General features: G+C 42.5%; 1 protein-coding gene across 2 annotated transcripts in view; it reads right to left on the reverse strand.

Moving 5' to 3' along the window:
* Positions 1-5,003: 5,003 nt before the first annotated feature.
* WBP2NL (WBP2 N-terminal like) overlaps positions 5,004-17,935 on the reverse strand; it is a 41,707-nt gene continuing 28,775 nt past the window's right edge. The window contains exons 2-7 of one of the 2 annotated variants that reach the window (XM_074003655.1): positions 16,303-16,410; positions 11,706-12,160; positions 8,231-8,318; positions 7,431-7,537; positions 5,451-5,545; positions 5,004-5,307 (exon numbers count right to left, since the gene is read on the reverse strand). In XM_074003655.1, coding sequence (XP_073859756.1) covers positions 11,799-12,160; positions 16,303-16,410 — 470 coding nt within the window. In that variant the 3' untranslated portion in view covers positions 5,004-5,307; positions 5,451-5,545; positions 7,431-7,537; positions 8,231-8,318; positions 11,706-11,798. The remainder of the gene's footprint in view (positions 5,308-5,450; positions 5,546-7,430; positions 7,538-8,230; positions 8,319-11,705; positions 12,161-16,302; positions 16,411-17,935) is intronic. The other variant, XM_045364252.3, reaches the window with a different exon arrangement.

Genomic DNA, 17,935 nt, shown 5'->3' on the forward strand with positions numbered 1-17,935 from the left:
ATGCACTCCCAAACTCATTTTGTAAAGTCAGCATCACCCTGATTCCAAAGCTAAAGATAACATAAGAAAATTACCAGGCAATATCCCTGATGAACATAAATGCAAAAATCCTTAATAAAACACTAGCAAACCAAATTCAACAGCACATTAAAATGATTATACAACATGATACAGTGGGATTTATCCACAGGATACAAGGTCAGTTAACATATGAAAATCAGCCAATGTGATAAATCACAATAAGAGGAATGAAACACAAAAAACAGATGATCACATCAACAGACCTAGAAAAAGCATTTGACAAAAGTCAACATCCTTTCATGATAAAGACTCAACAAAACAAGTATGGAAGAAACTTACCTCAATGCAATAAAGGTAAATTATGACAGGCCCACAACTAACATCATGCTCAATGGTCAAAGACTGAAAGCTTTTCTTCTAAGACCCAGAACAAGGAAAGGATGCTCACTCTAATCACTGTTAATCAACATAGTACTGGAAGTCATAGCCAGGGCAATCAGGCAAGAAAGAGAGAGGCTTCCAAGTCAGAAAGAAAAAAGTAAGATTATTTTTGCCTGCCATGATCACATACATAGAAAACTCAAAAGACTACACACGCACTCTCACACACACACACACTGTCTCTCTCCCCCCCTCACCCACCTCCCCCCAAAACTGGTAGAACTAATAAATGAATTCAGTAAAGTTTCAGGACACAGAATCAACATAAAACTCCATAGCATCTCTATACACCAAAAATGAACTATCTGAAAGGGAAATTAAGAATGCAATCTCATTTACTTTAGCAACAAAAATTTTAAAATACTTAGGAATTTATGGGACTCAGCAAAATAAATGACACAAATAAATAGAATAAAAACACAAGTAAGTGGAAAGATATCTGATGTTCACAGACTGGAAGAATTAATATTGTCAAAGTGTCCATACTACCTAAAGCAATCTACAGATTCAATGCAATCGCTATCAAAATCCCAATTGCACCTTTTTTTTTTTTTTTTTTTTGAGACGGAGTCTCGCTCTGTCACCCAGGCTGGAGTGCAGTGGCGGGATCTCAGCTCACTGCAAGCTCCGCCTCCCGGGTTCACGCCATTCTCCGGCCTCAGCCTCCCGAGTAGCTGGGACTACAGGCGCCTGCCACCTCGCCCGGCTAAGTTTTTGTATTTTTAGTAGAGACGGGGTTTCACTGTGTTAGCCAGGATGGTCTCGATCTCCTGACCTCGTGATCCGCCCGTCTCGGCCTCCCAAAGTGCTGGGATTACAGGCTTGAGCCACCGCGCCCGGCCCCAATTGCACTTTTTACAAAAGTCCTAAATTCATATGGAACTACAAAAAACCCTGAATAGCCAAAGAAATTTTGAACAAGAACAAAAAGCTGGAGACATCACACTTCCTGACTTCGAATTATCTATCTTACAAAGCTATCACCAAAATAGTATGGTGCTGGCATAAAAACAGACACAGACAAAATGGAACAGAACAGAGAACCCAGAAAGAAACTCACATATTAATGAACAACTTACTTTGACAAAGGTGCTAAGAACACACAATCGGGAAAGGATAATCTGTTCAATAAACAGTACTGGAAAACCTGGATATCTACACGCACACACACACAAAAGAAATCTGACCCCTATCTCACACCACACAACAATCAACTCAAAATAGATGAAAGTCTTAAATGTAAAACTTGAAACTGCAAAATTCCTGAAAGAAAACATTGGGAAAACCTTCTTGACATTGGTCTTACAATAATTTTCTCAACATGACACCAAAAGCACAGACAATGAAAGAAAAAATAGACAAGTGGGATTACATCAAACTAAAAAGCTTCTGCAGAGCAGAAGAAATAATCCAAAAAATGAAAAGGTAACCTACAGAATGGGAAAATAATGTTTGGAAACTATATATCTGATAAGGGATTAATATCCAAAATATATAAGGAACTCATACAACTCAATGCTAAAAATACAAATAACTGGATTTAAAAATGGGCAAAGAACCAAAATAGATATTTCTCTTTTTTTTTTTTTTTTTTTGAGACGGAGTCTTGCTCTGTAGCCCAGGCTGGAGTGCAGTGGCCAGATCTCAGCTCACTGCAAGCTCCGCCTCCCGGGTTCACGCCATTCTCCTGCCTCAGCCTCCTGAGTAGCTGGGACTACAGGCGCTGCCACCTCGCCCGGCTATTTTTTGTATTTCTTAGTAGAGACGGGGTTTCACCGTGTTAGCCAGGATGGTCTCGATCTCCTGACCTCGTGATCCGCCCATCTCGGCCTCCCAAAGTGCTGGGATTACAGGCTTGAGCCACCGCGCCCGGCCAGATATTTCTCAAAAAAGGAAATTCAGATGGCATATTAAAATGTGTTCAACATTTGTAGTCATCAGGTAAATGCAGATCAAAACCATAATGAGATATCACTTCACACCTTTCAGGCTATTATCAGAAAGATAAAATATAACAAATGTTGTCAAGGATGTGGAGAAAAGAGAACCCTTGTACACTGCTGTTAGGAATATAAATTCAAACAGCCATCATGGAAAAAGTAGGACAGTTCCCCAAAAATTAAAAATAGAATATATGGCCGGACATGGTGGCTCATGCCTGTAATCCCAGCACTTTGGGAGGCCGAGGCGGGCGGATGACGAGGTCAAGAGATCTAGACCATCCTGGCTAACATGGTGAAACCCCATCTCTACTAAAAAAAAAATTACCTGGGTGTGGTGGTGGGCACCTGTGGTCCCAGCTACTCTGGAGGCTGAGGCAGGAGAATGGCGTGAACCCAGGAGGCGGAGTTTGCAGTGAACTGAGATCACGCCACCACACTCCAGCCTGGTCAACAACGCGAGACTTGGTCTCAAAAAAAAAAAAAAAAAAAAATAGAACATATGATCAAACAATCCTACAGGATAGTAAAGGGATATCTGTATTCCCATGTTCACTGTAGCATTTTGCACAATAGTCAAGACATGGAAACAACCTAAATGTCCTTCAATAGATGAACAGATAACGAAAATATGAGTATACACACATACAAAATGGAATATTATTCAGCCTTTAAAAAAGAAAATCCTGCCATTTGTAACAAAATGGATGAAGCTGGAGGAAGTTATGTTAAACAAAATAGGCAAGACACAGAAAGAGAAATACTGCATGATCTCCCTTTTATGTCAAATCTAAAATAGTCAAACTATAAAAACAGAAAGTAGGATTGTGGATGCCAGGGGCTGGGAAGAGGGGGAAATGGAGGATATTGGTCAAAGGCTATAAAAATGGTAACTATATACAGGTAATAGATATGTTAATTAGTTGGAATGTGATGGTCATTTCACAATGTTTCACAAAAATTCAGTTGTAAACCTTAAATATATATAATTTTTATATGTCATAAAAATTAAATTATCACAAAACAATTTAAAAGACAAAAAAGTGATTCACCAACTGTGCTTAATAGCTACATATTAATGATGGCAGCAGCAGGCCATCTGGAGCAGCTGCTGCCATCACGCTGGCTGCAACAACTAGGCATGGCCAGGGCTGCATGTTCCATGGAGAAGGCAAAAGCCAGGGATAAGCGGGAGACCCGCCCCTTCCAAGTTGAGGCAGGAGCTCCCTGGATGCTGCTGCAGCCGCCCAAGCCATGGCTGCAGACCCTGGCATCCCTGCATTGTTGGGGGCCCAGGAAGGCCTCCCTTGCCTTTGCAGGCATGGAAATGCCTGTTCCTACTGCCTAGCTTCTCCCTGCCTTCTCTGATCACAGAGCAAAGTTGGGCAGTGCTGACTCACCAGCCCCCTACCTCCTCAGCCCCCTCCAGATTTTGGGCACCAATGAGCATAGAAGGAAACCAAGGGGAGCTGAGAGCAGCTTGGCTTGGCACCTATAGCCTGGGTACCATGAATGGCAGGAGGCAGACAGATTCCTGAGTAGAAGGGGATGGGTCCCTGGTGAGGTCCCACCTGCAGGCCAGGGAGGGCTTGAAAGCTGAGGGTCAGGATGCCAGTCCCACGGACTGGAGTGAGAACTTGTGGTGCCTTTTCTGGGCCTGCCCATGGCCACGTATGGACCAATCGATATGCATTTCTTCCCCTCTGAGGCCCATAAAAGCCCTGGGCTCAGCCAGAGCTAAGCAGATGTTGGGACAACCAGCTGCAGGGAGGAGCTACCCACTCCAGGACCTCCTCTCTGCTGAGAGCAGCAGACATCAGGACAACTAGCTGCAGTGAAGACCTACCCACTCCAGGGCCTCCTCTCTGCTGAGAGCTGCAGAGATGACAGGAAGACCTGCCTGCAGATAGGAGCTACCCACTCCAAGGCCTCCTCTGAGCTACTGTCGCTCAATAGCTGCTCTTTGTCTTGCTCACCACACTTGTCTGTGTACCTCATTCTCATTGCTCACTCTCTACTTGTCTGTGTACCTCATTCAATAACTCTGGACCCACCAAATGAGGCTAAAAGATCTGCAACACAAACAGGGCTGAGACATGCCCCTTGCTCACCATGTTGTGGACAAAGAGAAGAAAAGAAGAGCTGCGACCCGTTGGGAAGCCCAGATCTGGGAGCTCTCTGAGCCAGGGCTGTGACTCCCTCTTTGGGGCCCTACGGTTCCTGGCATCTCCAAGTTTCTGGGCGCCACCTTTTCGCTGGTGCCAGCTGTGGAAGCTGCTTGGAGTGTGACTGGTCCAGCTGCAGCCTGGCAGAGAACTGGCACCCATGCTGGTAACTGAAGCTGACCACCCCCTGCAGCAGCTGGCACGTCTGACTGAACAACAGCCAGACCCCACACTTCCCCACACGCCCCTTGTCACTCCACGCAATCTCCCTTGGCAGGCATGGGATCCAGGCCAGTTGCATAAGCCAAGTGCAGCCTTCCAGGCCAGGTGGGTGGAATGAACCCAGTGGGCCCAAGCAAAACTTGGGCAGAGGTGCCACTTGGCCACAGAGGTTTCTGGCCAGAAAAGTGACACCCCAAAGATACCATAACATTAATAACTCAATTAATACCCTGTTTTATTATTTATAATAAATTCCAATTACTAAAAAGTACACAAGTTTCTTATGTTGGCTACTAAATCACACATCTAAACTAATCAAACTGCTGATCACATCTGTATAGACCCTTTCCCTTTGACAGAACCCCTTCTTTCTAATCCATTTTGGAAGCTTCAAAAAAAGTTTATTCTCTAGCAGTCCATGGTTGTCTGCCCCACCCTCTTCAGGCTCCAGAAGACTCTCAAGGCAAAGGCCAGGAAGAATACCATATGTTTCATTTCCTACCTGACAGTGAGGTAATCTGTATAACAGAAAAATTTTTTACATTATTAATTTGAATTGGGCTTCTACATTTTATACATATACATACATGATTTTCAAGCAAGCAACCAAGTGCTGGGCAAGGAAAGCCAAGTTAACATGAAGGCAAAGGCTTTCTATTACCTTTTGTGTAAACCCAAATCCTGAGATTTGGATTAGGGTAGATGCTTAAGAGATGGAGGTGATGCAGACCAACAGCACAGCTGAGAGGGCAGAATCTGGAAGTTTAAGGAAGGAATTGTGAGATTCGCAAGGATAAGGAGGGCTTTGGGGTCCTACTCCCCAGCTCTAAGGAGCAATATGGTACACAGAGTTGGATCTCTGACACCCTGGTTCTAAGCCCCACCATTCTGGGGTCCCAAGGAAACAAGCTTTTAGACTTGATGGAACTGCCAGGACTGGATAGTGGCTGTTTCAGAAGCAGCCTGATGACCAAAAGAACCTTCTCAGCATCTTGGTGCCAAATGAAATCTGGATACCTTTGCATAATCTTAGGATTTGTGAGAAGCCCACCAACAAGGCAGATGGTGGTGGGGATCTTGGTAACAGAAATAAATTTACAGAAAACAAAGACATGCAATATTTCTTGAACATATTAATCTATGGATTGAAAAATTGGCCAGGCAGCTGGGCGCGGTGGCTCACGCCTATAATCCCAGCACTTTGGGAGGCCGAGGCGGGCGGATCACAAGGTCAGGAGATCGAGACCACGGTGAAACCCCGTCTCTACTAAAAAAAATACAAAAAATTAGCCGGGCACGGTTGCGGGCGCCTGTAGTCCCAGCTACTCGGGAGGCTGAGCCAGAAGAATGGCGGGAACCTGGGAGGCGGAGCTTGCAGTGAGCCGAGATGGCACCACTGCACTCCAGCCTGGGTGACAGAGTGAGACTCCGTCTCAAAAAAAAAAAAAAAAAGAAAAGAAAAAGAAAAATCGGCCAGGCACAGGCCGATGCCTGCAATCCCAGCACTTTGGGAGGCCGAGGCGGGTGGATCACTTGAGGTCAGGAGTTCGAGACCAGCCCGGCCAACATAGTGAAACCCTGTCTTCACTAAAAACACAAAAATTAGCCTAGCATGGTGGCAGGCACCTGTCATCCCAGCTATTCAGGAGGCTGAAGTAGGAGAATCACTTGAACCTGCGGGCCAAAGGTTGCAGTGAGCCAAGATCATGCCACTGCACTCCAGCCTGGGGGACAGAGCCAGACTATCTCAAAAAAAAAAAAAAAAAAAAACCAAAAAGAGAAAAATCACACCAGCTAGATTTCCTCCTGATATCTCAGGGTAGCTGAGCCAGGAAGGTTCTGCTCCAGCAGGCTGGGGAGCATCCACTTACCCATGAAAAGGAGTATTTGGAGGTTCATTTTAGGGGCCAATACCAGATAGTCCAGGACTAAAAGGTCTTCTTATTTTTATCCCTTTATATTTCTAATAGGAAATGAAAGAGTAGACAACAGAGTCTAGTTTCTGTATTGCAGCTGGGGAAGAGACAGGAAGAGCGGAATCCACCAGCACAGTGAGTGAGTCAGAAAGAAAGTATTCAAAATGTCAGTGAGGAGCTGAGGAACTCACCACATGAGTGCTTTGAGCATGCAAAAGGCTCAGCTGAATTCTGACTAGATTTGTCCTAAGCAAAGCAAAAACCAGGGTCCTTTGAATATACGGGACACAAAGCTCTTCTTAAAGAACAAATTTGACTGAGTCTTTGGGGAAACAACTGCATCAGACAGTGGGAGCTAACTAACAGTGGGTGTGCCACACAGCACCACGTGGCTCCAACCTGTGGCTCCAACCTGTGGCTCCATTTGCTTCTATCCTTACAGTCACAGCCTTTGGTTGTATTGGGGCAGTTTGGTGGACCAGGTAAACAGGTACCCTTTGCACAGGAGAACACCTTTAAGAAACTCGCACCTGCTACGCTTTTCAGGTAACTGGACCTCACCTCAAATCTACCTAGTACAAGTATAACTAAAATTAAGAGCAGAAGAGAAGTCTAGTTTGTATTCTTTTAGAATTCTAATCCCCAAATATTTGCCAGATATCAGTTACTCAGAAAACTCTCTGATATAAAAAAGGCCTCACCCATTTACCCTGTTCCCAACTTACCGTCACATTCCAGCAGACACTGAAAAGCTGAACAAGGGAAACCTTATCCCTGCTCGAGTTGGTTGAGTTTCTCCTCTCTTCCTCTCCTTGTCACTGTTGCCCACATACTGTAGTTTGGAAGTAAGAAAAGAAGAAACTCTTAAAAATATCTCGTTATTTTCCTCTAAAAATTTTAGGGATAAAAGCACCAGATCCTATGACCCATGTCTGAGATCCAATATTGCCTGGATTCCCTGTTTGGAAACTTTAGAGAGGTTTACAATCACACTTTCACTTCTTCCCTTCATGCCAGTTGCCTGGGCAAAGTGGCTGTCCTTGTGTTTTGACATTCCAGCTTCCTAGACCCGTAACTCTATCCCAGTAATTTCTGAGAGAAGCAGCAGCTACTTTCTATATATTATATCTTCAAGATGTCCCACCCTGCTTTCTGTAAATTGGACATAAAGCTCTTTTTTTTTTTAGAATGGAAGGAAGAATCATCTTTTGACTTGTCTTCATTTTTGGAAAGAGCTTTAAGGTCTAGCATACTTCTGATACCTGAAGTCCGTTCTAATTATAATATCCCATAATTCCAGAAAATGTTTCTCAAAGTTTGTTCCACTGAACAAAATGTTTACTGAATATTCTAAAATCAAATAATTTTGAAAAAACTGTAAATTTTGAAAATCTCCCCTTCTTGGAGATTATGTCCATTAGTATAGTCAAGGCTCTAAGAAATTGTAAAGATACCAGTTTTCTTGTCTTTTTCAATTATATTTAACCCAGTTACTCCATTTCACATAAAACCCATTAATATCTACCTGACTTCCTTAAGAAAGGCTGTCCTTGAAAACATGGGTGCATCTGGTTTCCTAATTTTCACAACGCAGATCAATCAATGACTCTAAGCTGTGTTAAGGAAAGCATTTAAAACTTTTACAAAGCTCCATATACAAAGAAGTTAATCACGAAGTTGTAATAACAAAAACCTGGAAACAAATACCTTAAAAGAGGGATTGAGAAAATACATTATGGTGTGATTGTGTCACAGAATATTATGTGGTCACTAACAATATTTACAAGCATTTCTTAAAAACCTATGAAAATGTAAAATATCTGGTGAAACACTATATAGCATGATTTCAACTACATATAAGAAATATGCATACAGGCGCAGTGGCTCATGCCTGTAATCCCAGCACTTCAGGAGACTGAGATGGGCAGATCATTTGAGGCCAGGAGTTCAACACAAGCCTGGCCAACATGGCCAGACCCCATCTCTACTAAAAATAAAAAAAATTAGCGGGGCATGGTGTTACCTGCCTGTAATCCCAGCTACTCAGGAGGCTGAGGCACGAGAATTGCCTGAACCTGGGAGGTGGAAGTTGCAGCGAGCCAAGATTGTGCCACTGCACTCCAGCCTGGGTGACAGAGCAAGACTGTCTCAAAAAAAAAAAAAAAAAAAAGCATAGAAAATATATTGATTTAAACGTCTTCTGGGTCAACTGCGCACAACACCTGGCTTTTTTTTTTTTTTTTTTTTTTTCCCCTCCCTGCTAGAGACAGGGTCTTGCCATACTGCCCAAGCTGGTCTTGAACTGGCCTCAAGTGATTCTCCCATCTTACCCTCCCAAAGTGCTGGGATTACAGGCATGTGCCACCACACCTGGCTGCTAATATATTTTTAAGGCCTCCCTTTTAAGTGGCTTGATGAGCCTACAATAAGATAAGGAAAGGCCAATGAAATTAGGAACTTTGCCTACCTTGCCAGTGTGGGAGAATGGTGAGTTCTGAAGGGGCTAAAAACCTTGAAACAGTCTAGAATAGTGGTCCTCAGCAGGGATGGTACTGCCCCTCAGGGAGCAATTAGGAAATAAGTGGGAGCATTTTTGGTTATCACAGTCAGAGGCCATTATTGGCATTTAATGGGTGAGGAGTCGAAGATCAGAGACATCCTGAAAGGTACAGGGCAGTACCTTAATTGTCCTATGTCTCCTGACTTTCAAATGGCTCTCCAGCCAGTGATGTAGGTGAAGCACGTTTATAATCATTTGAGCCTAGAGCCTAACTCTGTTTTATATTACTTTAATATATACAGAAATTTTCAGGAATTCCACCACTGTGTAAATCAAGGGAAGACTAAACTTTGTTTTATTTGGAAATTTTTCAAAGGTTGTTCACCATTTTGGAGAACAATATTGCCAATAGCAATGGTATTCAAGTCACCAAAGCAACATTTTCATATCAGTTAGCATTTCTAGACTTTATACCTATGGCGACTATGTATATGGGAGTGAACCCTTGATTACTTCAGTATGTCTTCTAGTGTGGTAGAATCTGAGCATTTATGTATTAAAACACTTAAAATTTTAGTACAAACTCCTTTTATTTCCTCTATCACATTTATGGCATATTAATTTTGGTTGAAATGGTGTGGAATCATATGCAATTATCTACAAACTTCATTGAAGTGGAGACATTACAAAATATTTGTTATAATCATACAAATATAAACGTTTATTATAAAATGTAAATATTTGTTATAAAATGGGGCATTCAGTCTGATGAGGCTGAAAATCACTATAGTATATGCTCCCTACAACTTGCTTTTCTCCTTATCAAGTCTTAGAAATTTCTTTTTTTTTATTTTTTTTTTTTTGAGACAGAGTCTTGCTCTGTAGCCCGGGCTGGAGTGCAGTGGCCGGATCTCAGCTCACTGCAAGCTCCGCCTCCCGGGTTTACGCCATTCTCCTGCCTCAGCCTCCCGAGTAGCTGGGACTACAGGCGCCCGCCACCTCGCCCGGCTAGTTTTTTGTATTTTTAGTAGAGACGGGGTTTCACGGTGTTAGCCAGGATGGTCTCGATCTCCTGACCTCGTGATCCGCCCGTCTCGGCCTCCCAAAGTGCTGGGATTACAGGCTTGAGCCACCGCGCCCGGCCCAAGTCTTAGAAATTTCTGCATACGTAGTATGGGCATACCATAATCTATTCATATATTTCCTATTAATGGACATACAGGTTATTTCTAATTTTGTGCTATTAGAAACAATGAATATAATGAAATCTTCCCACATGCACTTTTGTGCACACGTGCAAGTATTTCTCAGAGGTAGATTTTAAGATGTGAAAGTGCCAGATCAAGAGTTTTAATATCTGTAAATCTTTGGAGATAAAAATGTTTTCTCAAGTTGCATTTCCCTAACACTAGTCAAGCTGAACATCTTTTCAAACATTTTTTGGCCATGCTATTGTCTTGTTTGTTTGGCAATTCATATTTCTGTCATTTTGGGGAGAACTGATTTATAGTTATTCACATATTCTGACTATAAGTTAATATATATGTTGGAAATCACTTTCTCCTATTCTGTTGCCTATCTTTTAACTTTTATCATAGAGAAGTTTTAAATTTTGATATAGTCAAATTTATGATTTTATTTGTTTTTGGCCTCCTCAAAAGGCTTTCTCTACCTCTAGACATAGTTTTCAACAGATGTATAATACTCCATTTTATGGATGTACCACAATTTATAATACTATTGAAAATTTAGCTTTTTCAAACAACTAAGTGTTCAACATGATGTTTTTGTTTGGTTTTTTTTTTTTTTTTTTTTTGAGACAGAGTCTGGCTCTGTCGCCCAGGCTGGAGTGCAGTGGCCGGATCTCAGCTCACTGCACGGGGTTTCACCGCGTTGTTTTTAGCACGCATCTTAGTGCCTAGCAAACAGAACATAATAAATGTTTCTTGAATGAGAATGGGAAGACAGGAACCTTGAATGCGAGTGTGGAAAAAGTTATGCTTAAAAATGCAACCCAGGCCAGGCATGGTGGCTCAAGCCTGTAATCCCAGCACTTTGGGAGGCCGAGACAGGTGGATCACGAGGTCAGGAGAGCGAGACCATCCTGGCTAACCCGTTGAAAACCGGTCTCTACTAAAAAATACAAAAAACTAGCCGGGCGAGGTGGCGGGCGTCTGTAGTCCCAGCTACTCAGGAGGCTGAGGCAGGAGAATGGTGTAAACCCAGGAGGCAGAGCTTGCAGTGAGCTGAGATCCGGCCACTGCACTCCAGCCTGGGTGACAGAGCGAGACTCCGTCACAAAAAAAAAAGAAAATGCAACCCAATGTCAACCAAATTACTGGGGAATTAGCCCTACAACAGTACTCTTCCTTTAGCCAGCTACTCAAGAGTTGATTCTGCTTCTAAAATCTAGGCGCAGAAGTAAAGCTTCATCTTCCCCCATAAGATTGCCCTTCCAAAGAGTGGAACAACTACCTGCGAGAAGCCTGTGATCACATACCTGAGTCCTCCTCCTTATCCTGACTTCAATTTTAGGGTACCTCTTTGCTTGATGAGTCTTCAAGGTTTACATCTTAGAAGGTTAAGAATGGACCTAAGAAGAGGAGGCAGAGGGAAGAGAAGCCTCGTTTTCAGGAGCCTGGGCTGCTGCAGATTCATGAGGCCTGGCTCCAGATCCAGCAGGTGAGGCTCTGTATCCCGCAGGCAGGCCTTCATTTCCTGCAGGTGGGGCTTCATAGCCAAGAGGTGGAGCTCCATATCCCGCAGGTGAGGCTCTGTATCCCACAGGCGGGCCTTCATTTCCTGCAGGTTGGGCTCCATATCCTGCAGGTGGGGCCCCGTATCCGGGAGGTGGGGCTCCATACCCTGCAGGTGGGGCTCCATATCCGGGAGGTGGGGCTCCATATCCTGCAGGTGGGGCTCCATATCCTGCAGGTGGGGCTCCATAGGCAATAACTGGGAATTATAATGAGAAGGAAAAAAATTCAGTTACCTTGAAGTCAAGGAATATGTGAGAAGGAAGAACTTAAAAAATAATGCTGAAGCAAACTGACGCAAGAAGAGAAGTCAGGCAGAATAATGCTAAAGCGATTTCATCCAGCTATCACCAATTGAAGGCATATCACTTCCTGTTGTGCAGGGATTCAAATCAACATGAAAACAACCCTATGAATAGATTGGTGCATTACTTATACTTGTGCACAGACATGTGTTTTACTTAATAAAGTTTGATGATGAAAAAAAGTAATACATGCTTAATGAGGACTATCCGTTTGGAAAATAGAGAAAAGAGGAGTGGAAAAAAGTCATCTATAATTCTACCACCAAACACTTAATATTTTGGTGTATTTCTTTGTAGAATCTCTGTGAATATTCTTTATATAATCATGATCATATCAGCCATATTATTTTTATTTTATTTTTTTTTTTTTTGAGACAGAGTCTCGCTCTGTCACCCAGGCTGGAGTGCAGTGGCGCGATCTTGGCTCACTGCAAGCTTCGCCTCCCAGGTTCACGCCATTTCTCCTGTCTCAGCCTCCCAAGTAGCTAGAACTACAGACGCCCGCCACCATGCCCAGCTGATTTTTTTTGTATTTTTAGTAGAGATGGGGTTTCACCATGTTAGCCAGGATGGTCTTGATCTCCTGATCTCGTGATCCGCCCACCTCGGCCTCCCAAAGTGCTGGGATTACAGGCCAGTCACATGATTTTTAAAATCTGGCTCTTTTACTTAATATTATAAGAAATGTCTTTATACTGTTAATTTACTTCATAAATTCAAAGCTGGATAATATTTCATCATATGGATAGATGATACTTTTTGTTGTTTCTGACTTTCCAATTAACCTTACAATAAACACGAGTTTTACTTACTACCTTGGGTTACATTCCCCAAAGTGATTTAACTGGATAAAGTGAATGGACAGCTGTAAAGTTATTTTGCTTTAATCCAAAATTTATTACAAAACTATTGTAATCAAGACAGTGTGTTACTGGCACGAGGACAGACTTAGAGACCGATGGAATAAATTAAGAGTCCAGAAATAAACCCAAGCATCTATGAACAGCTGATTTTTGGCAGAATGCCAAGACCATTCAATGAGAAAAAAATAAGTCTCTTCAAAAAATGATTCTGGGACAACTGGATATCTGCATGTAAAAGAATGAGGTTCCTCCCTAACTTCACTCTACAGACAAAAACTAACTTGTAATGAATTAATGGCCTTAATATAAGACAGAGGTGGCCAATCTTTTGGCTTCTCTGGGCCACATTGATGGAAGAATTGTCTTGGGCCACATATAAAATATACTAGTACTAACGATAGCTGATGAGCTATTTTAAAAAATCTCGTAACGTTTTAAGAAAGTTTATGAATTTGTGTTGGGCTGCATTCAAAGCCATCCTGGGCCATGGGTTGGACAAACTTGATATAAGAGCTAAAACTATAAAATCCTTAGAAGAAAACAGGGATTAAATCTTCATGACATTGGATTTGGCAATGAATTCTTAAATTTTACATCAAAAGCATGAGCAACAAGAGAAAAAAAGAGAAATTTGATAAAAATTAAAAACCTTTGTGCATTAAAAGCCATTTTTGCCTGGGCACAGTGGTTCACACCTGTAACCCACTGGCCGAGGCAGGCAGGTCATTTGAGCTCAGGAGTTCTAGATGAGCCTGAACAACATGGTGAAACTCCATCTCTACTAAAAATACAAAGATTAGCTGTGCATGGTGGCGCACACCTGCAGTCCCAGCTATTCAGGAGGCTGAGGCACAGGAATCACTTAAACCAGGGAGGCAGAGGTTGCAGTGAGCCAAGATGGTGCCACTGCACTCCAACCTGGGTGACAGAGGAAGACTCTGTCTCAAAAAAAAAAAAAAAAAAAAAAAAAGGCATTATCAAGAATGTGAAAGAAAACCTAAAAATATTTGCAAATAATATATCTGACAAGGATTTCATATCCAGACTATATAAAGAATGCTTACAACTCAACAACAAAAAGACAAGCAATCTGATTTAAATTAAAAAATATATACATGCAAAAGACTTGAACAGACAGTTCTCCAATGAAGGTATACAAAAAGCCAAAAAGCACATAAAAAGATGTTCAACATAATTAGTCATTAAGGAAGTGCAAATTAAAACCACAATGAGATACCACTTCATACCCACTAGGACGGCTTTTATATATATATATATATATATATATATATATATTTTTTTTTTTTTTTTTGAAAAAGGAAGGTAAGTGTTGCTGAGGATGTGTAGAAATAGGAACACTTACATTTACATAGGAATGTAAAATAGTGCAGCACTGGAAAATAGTTGGTGGTTCCTCAAAAAGTTAGAGAATTAACATATGACCCAGAAATTCCACTCCAAGATGTATATCCAGGAGAAATGAAAACATATGTTTACGTAGAAACTTATATACAAATGCTTATAGCAGCTATTATTCATAATAACCAAAAGGTAGAAACAAGACAAATGTCCATTAATGGACGAATGAATACACAAATTGTGGCATATATGTACAATGGAGTATTATTCAGCCACGAAAAGAAATGAAGTATTGCTACATGCTACAACTTGGAGGAACCTCAAAAACGTTATCCAGAGTGAGATAAGTCAAACACAAAAGATCATATATTGTATGATTTCTTTTATGTGATATATTCAGAATAGGTGAATCAATAAAGACAGAAAGCAGATTAGAGGATACCAGGAGATCAGGGAGGAGACAATGGGGGAGTAACTTCTTAGTGGGTACGGGATGATAAAACGTTCTGAAACTGGACCAGGTGCTGTGGCCTACACCTGTGATCCCAGCACTTTGGGAAGCCAAGGCAGTAGACTTGCTTGAGCCCAGGAGTGTGAGACCAGCCTGAGCAACACAGTGAGACCTTGTCTCTACAAACAAAATTTTTTTAAAAGGCTGGCAGGGATGGCTCATGCCTGTAATCCCAGCACCTCAGGAGGCCAAAGTGAGTGGATGGCTTGAGCCCAGGAGTTCCAGACCAGCCTAGGCAACATAGGGAGATTCCCATCTCTACAAAAACACATAAAAAATTAGCTGAGCATGGTGGATTGTGCCTGTGGTCCTAGCCTACTCTGGCTGGGGGGCACTGAGGTAAGAGGATCGCTTGAGCCCAGGAGGTCGAGGCTGCAAGGGGACATGATAGTACCACTGCACTACAGCCTGGGTGACAAAGTGAGACCCTCTCAAAAAAAAAACCAAAAAAACAAAAAAACACCACCTTTTGAAACTAGAGAGAGCTGATGGATGTATAATATTGTGAATACATCAAATACTGCTAAATTTTACACTAAATACCACTGAATTGTACACATTAACATGTTAATTATATGTTATGTGAATTTCACCTCAATTGAAAAAATGTTAAACCCTAGCAACACTTACTTTAGATTCTGAATATTAGATTGTAATAACCTTTAAAAATCAAGGTAACTATTAAGGTTATAAATAAGTAGCCTTTAAGTTACATACAAAACTAAAGGCCCATGGACATGCATATCAAGTTCCAAGGAGAACTCAAGAAAAGTCCCATATTTTTGGGGGGTTGGCAGCATTAGGAGACCCTTGGTGGCCCACCAGTAGGCAGTGGACCATGTTTGAGAGTTACTTCCCAGAAACCCCATTCAGTCGCAGTGGACTTTAACAGCACAATTGTTAAAGGGCCCAGGGCTTGAGTCCTCAGTGAGGTTGAAGGGTGTGGCACAGGTATGATGACTGTGCTATGTGAAATGGAAACAAGGAAGTGGGCAAGAGCATATATTTTCTGCTCAGGCTATAAACAGGAAGTGACCCTTCCCACTAACAGGCGTTGCCCAAGTATGCTCCAGGTTTGTACATATCATTAAAAGTAAGCCTGAAACCAAAGCCCAGTCACTTGCTGACTTTGCCACTGGGTTTCAATCTGAAAACAAAGTCACAGACGTAACCATTTTCCAAGCCCCTAAACCTCTGCTGCTGCTCCTGCAGGAGAGCTGGAGGCAAGCCTGCAATAGACAGATCTTTGAGCCTCCGGCATAATTTTCCACCTTCCAGGAAGAACCTCTCTGCCATACCTTACCTGAACAAGGCATCTGTGGAGTGCATATATTCCCTTCCCCAGTAATTACATAAATTCTCATAGAGCTGAACCAGTCATTTAAGGTTCTAAGTGGAAATCCTCGGGCAGCTGGAAAGACAAATTTGGCAAAATAGGAACTCTTTTAATTAAGTCAGAAGTATAGCAGATATCAACTGAACAATAACAGAGTATTTAATCACCACCTTACATGTGTTTCCAACAATGTTCTTGAGATACAAGATAAAAAAGAAACATGGGCTGAGTGCAGGGACTCACACCTGTAATCCCAACACTTCAGGAGGCCAAGATGGGCGGATTGCTTGACCCCAGGAGTTCAAGACCAGCCTGGGAAACATGGCAAGACCCTATCTCTACAAAAATTTATTTAAAAATTAGCCAGGCATGGTGGTACATACCTGTCATCCCAGCTACTCACGAAGCTGAGGCAGGAGGATTGCTTGAGCCTGGAAGTTTGAGGCTGCAGTGAGCCTTATTTGTGCCACTGCACTGGAGCCTCCAGCCTGGGCGACAGAGTAAGACCTTGTCTCAAAAAAAAAAAAAAAAAGAACTATGACCCTTGTCCTGAATGGCATGCTTCTTAAGAGCAGAGATTGTGTCTCATTTGCCTGTGCTTATTCCAGGCCTAGCATAGCACCTAATCATAATAGATACTCAGAAAAAACTTCTAAGGATTCTACCAAGTTGGTAAGATATATCCATTCAAGACCAATGTAAGGCAGTGTGGTACAGAACACTTTTGTCTCCCCTCTGCATCTCTCTCATAAGAACACTTGTGATGGCATTTAGGGGCCACCTAAATAATCTACAGAAATCTTGTCATCTCAAGATCCTTAAATTAATTACATCTACAAACACCCTTTTTACAAACAAGGTAACATTCACAGGTTCTGAGGATTGGGATGGGGATATATCTGTGGATCCATTAGCAGCCTACCACACTGAGTTCTGCCTATGGCATGTAACCAGACGTAACGTACAGTTTCCAGACCTGGCCCATAAAAATTTCCCAGGGGAGATCTTTATTCCCTTCTTTGTTGGCCGTACAAAGAGGCCATGGGAGCCATGGGTTAAAGATCGCAAGGACCGGCCGGGCGCGGTGGCTCAAGCCTGTAATCCCAGCACTTTGGGAGGCCAAGAAGGGCGGATCACGAGGTCAGGAGATCGAGACCATCCTGGCTAACACAGTGAAACCCCGTCTCTACTAAAAAAAAAAAAAAAAAAAATACAAAAAACTAGCCGGGCGAGGTGGCGGGCACCTGTAGTCCCAGCTACTCGGGAGGCTGAGGCAGAATGGCATAAACTCGGGAGCTGGAACTTGCAGCGAGCTGAGATCCGGCCACTGCACTCCAGCCTGGGCGACAGAGCGAGACTCCATCTCAAAAAAAAAAAAAAAAAAAAAAAATCGCAAGGACCGGCCAGGCGTGCTGGCTCACGCCTGTGATTCAGGAGGCCTCTAGGAGGCTGAGGTGGGTGTATCGCCTGAGGTCAGGAGTTCGAGACCAGCCTGACCAACATGGTGAAACCCTGTCTCTGCTAAAAATACAAAAAATAGCTGGGTGTGGTGGCAGATGCCTGTAATCCCAGCTACTTGGGAGGCTGAGGCAGTAGAATC

Source organism: Macaca fascicularis, chromosome 10 (assembly GCF_037993035.2).
Source record: "Macaca fascicularis isolate 582-1 chromosome 10, T2T-MFA8v1.1".
Taxonomy (NCBI): domain Eukaryota; kingdom Metazoa; phylum Chordata; class Mammalia; order Primates; family Cercopithecidae; genus Macaca; species Macaca fascicularis.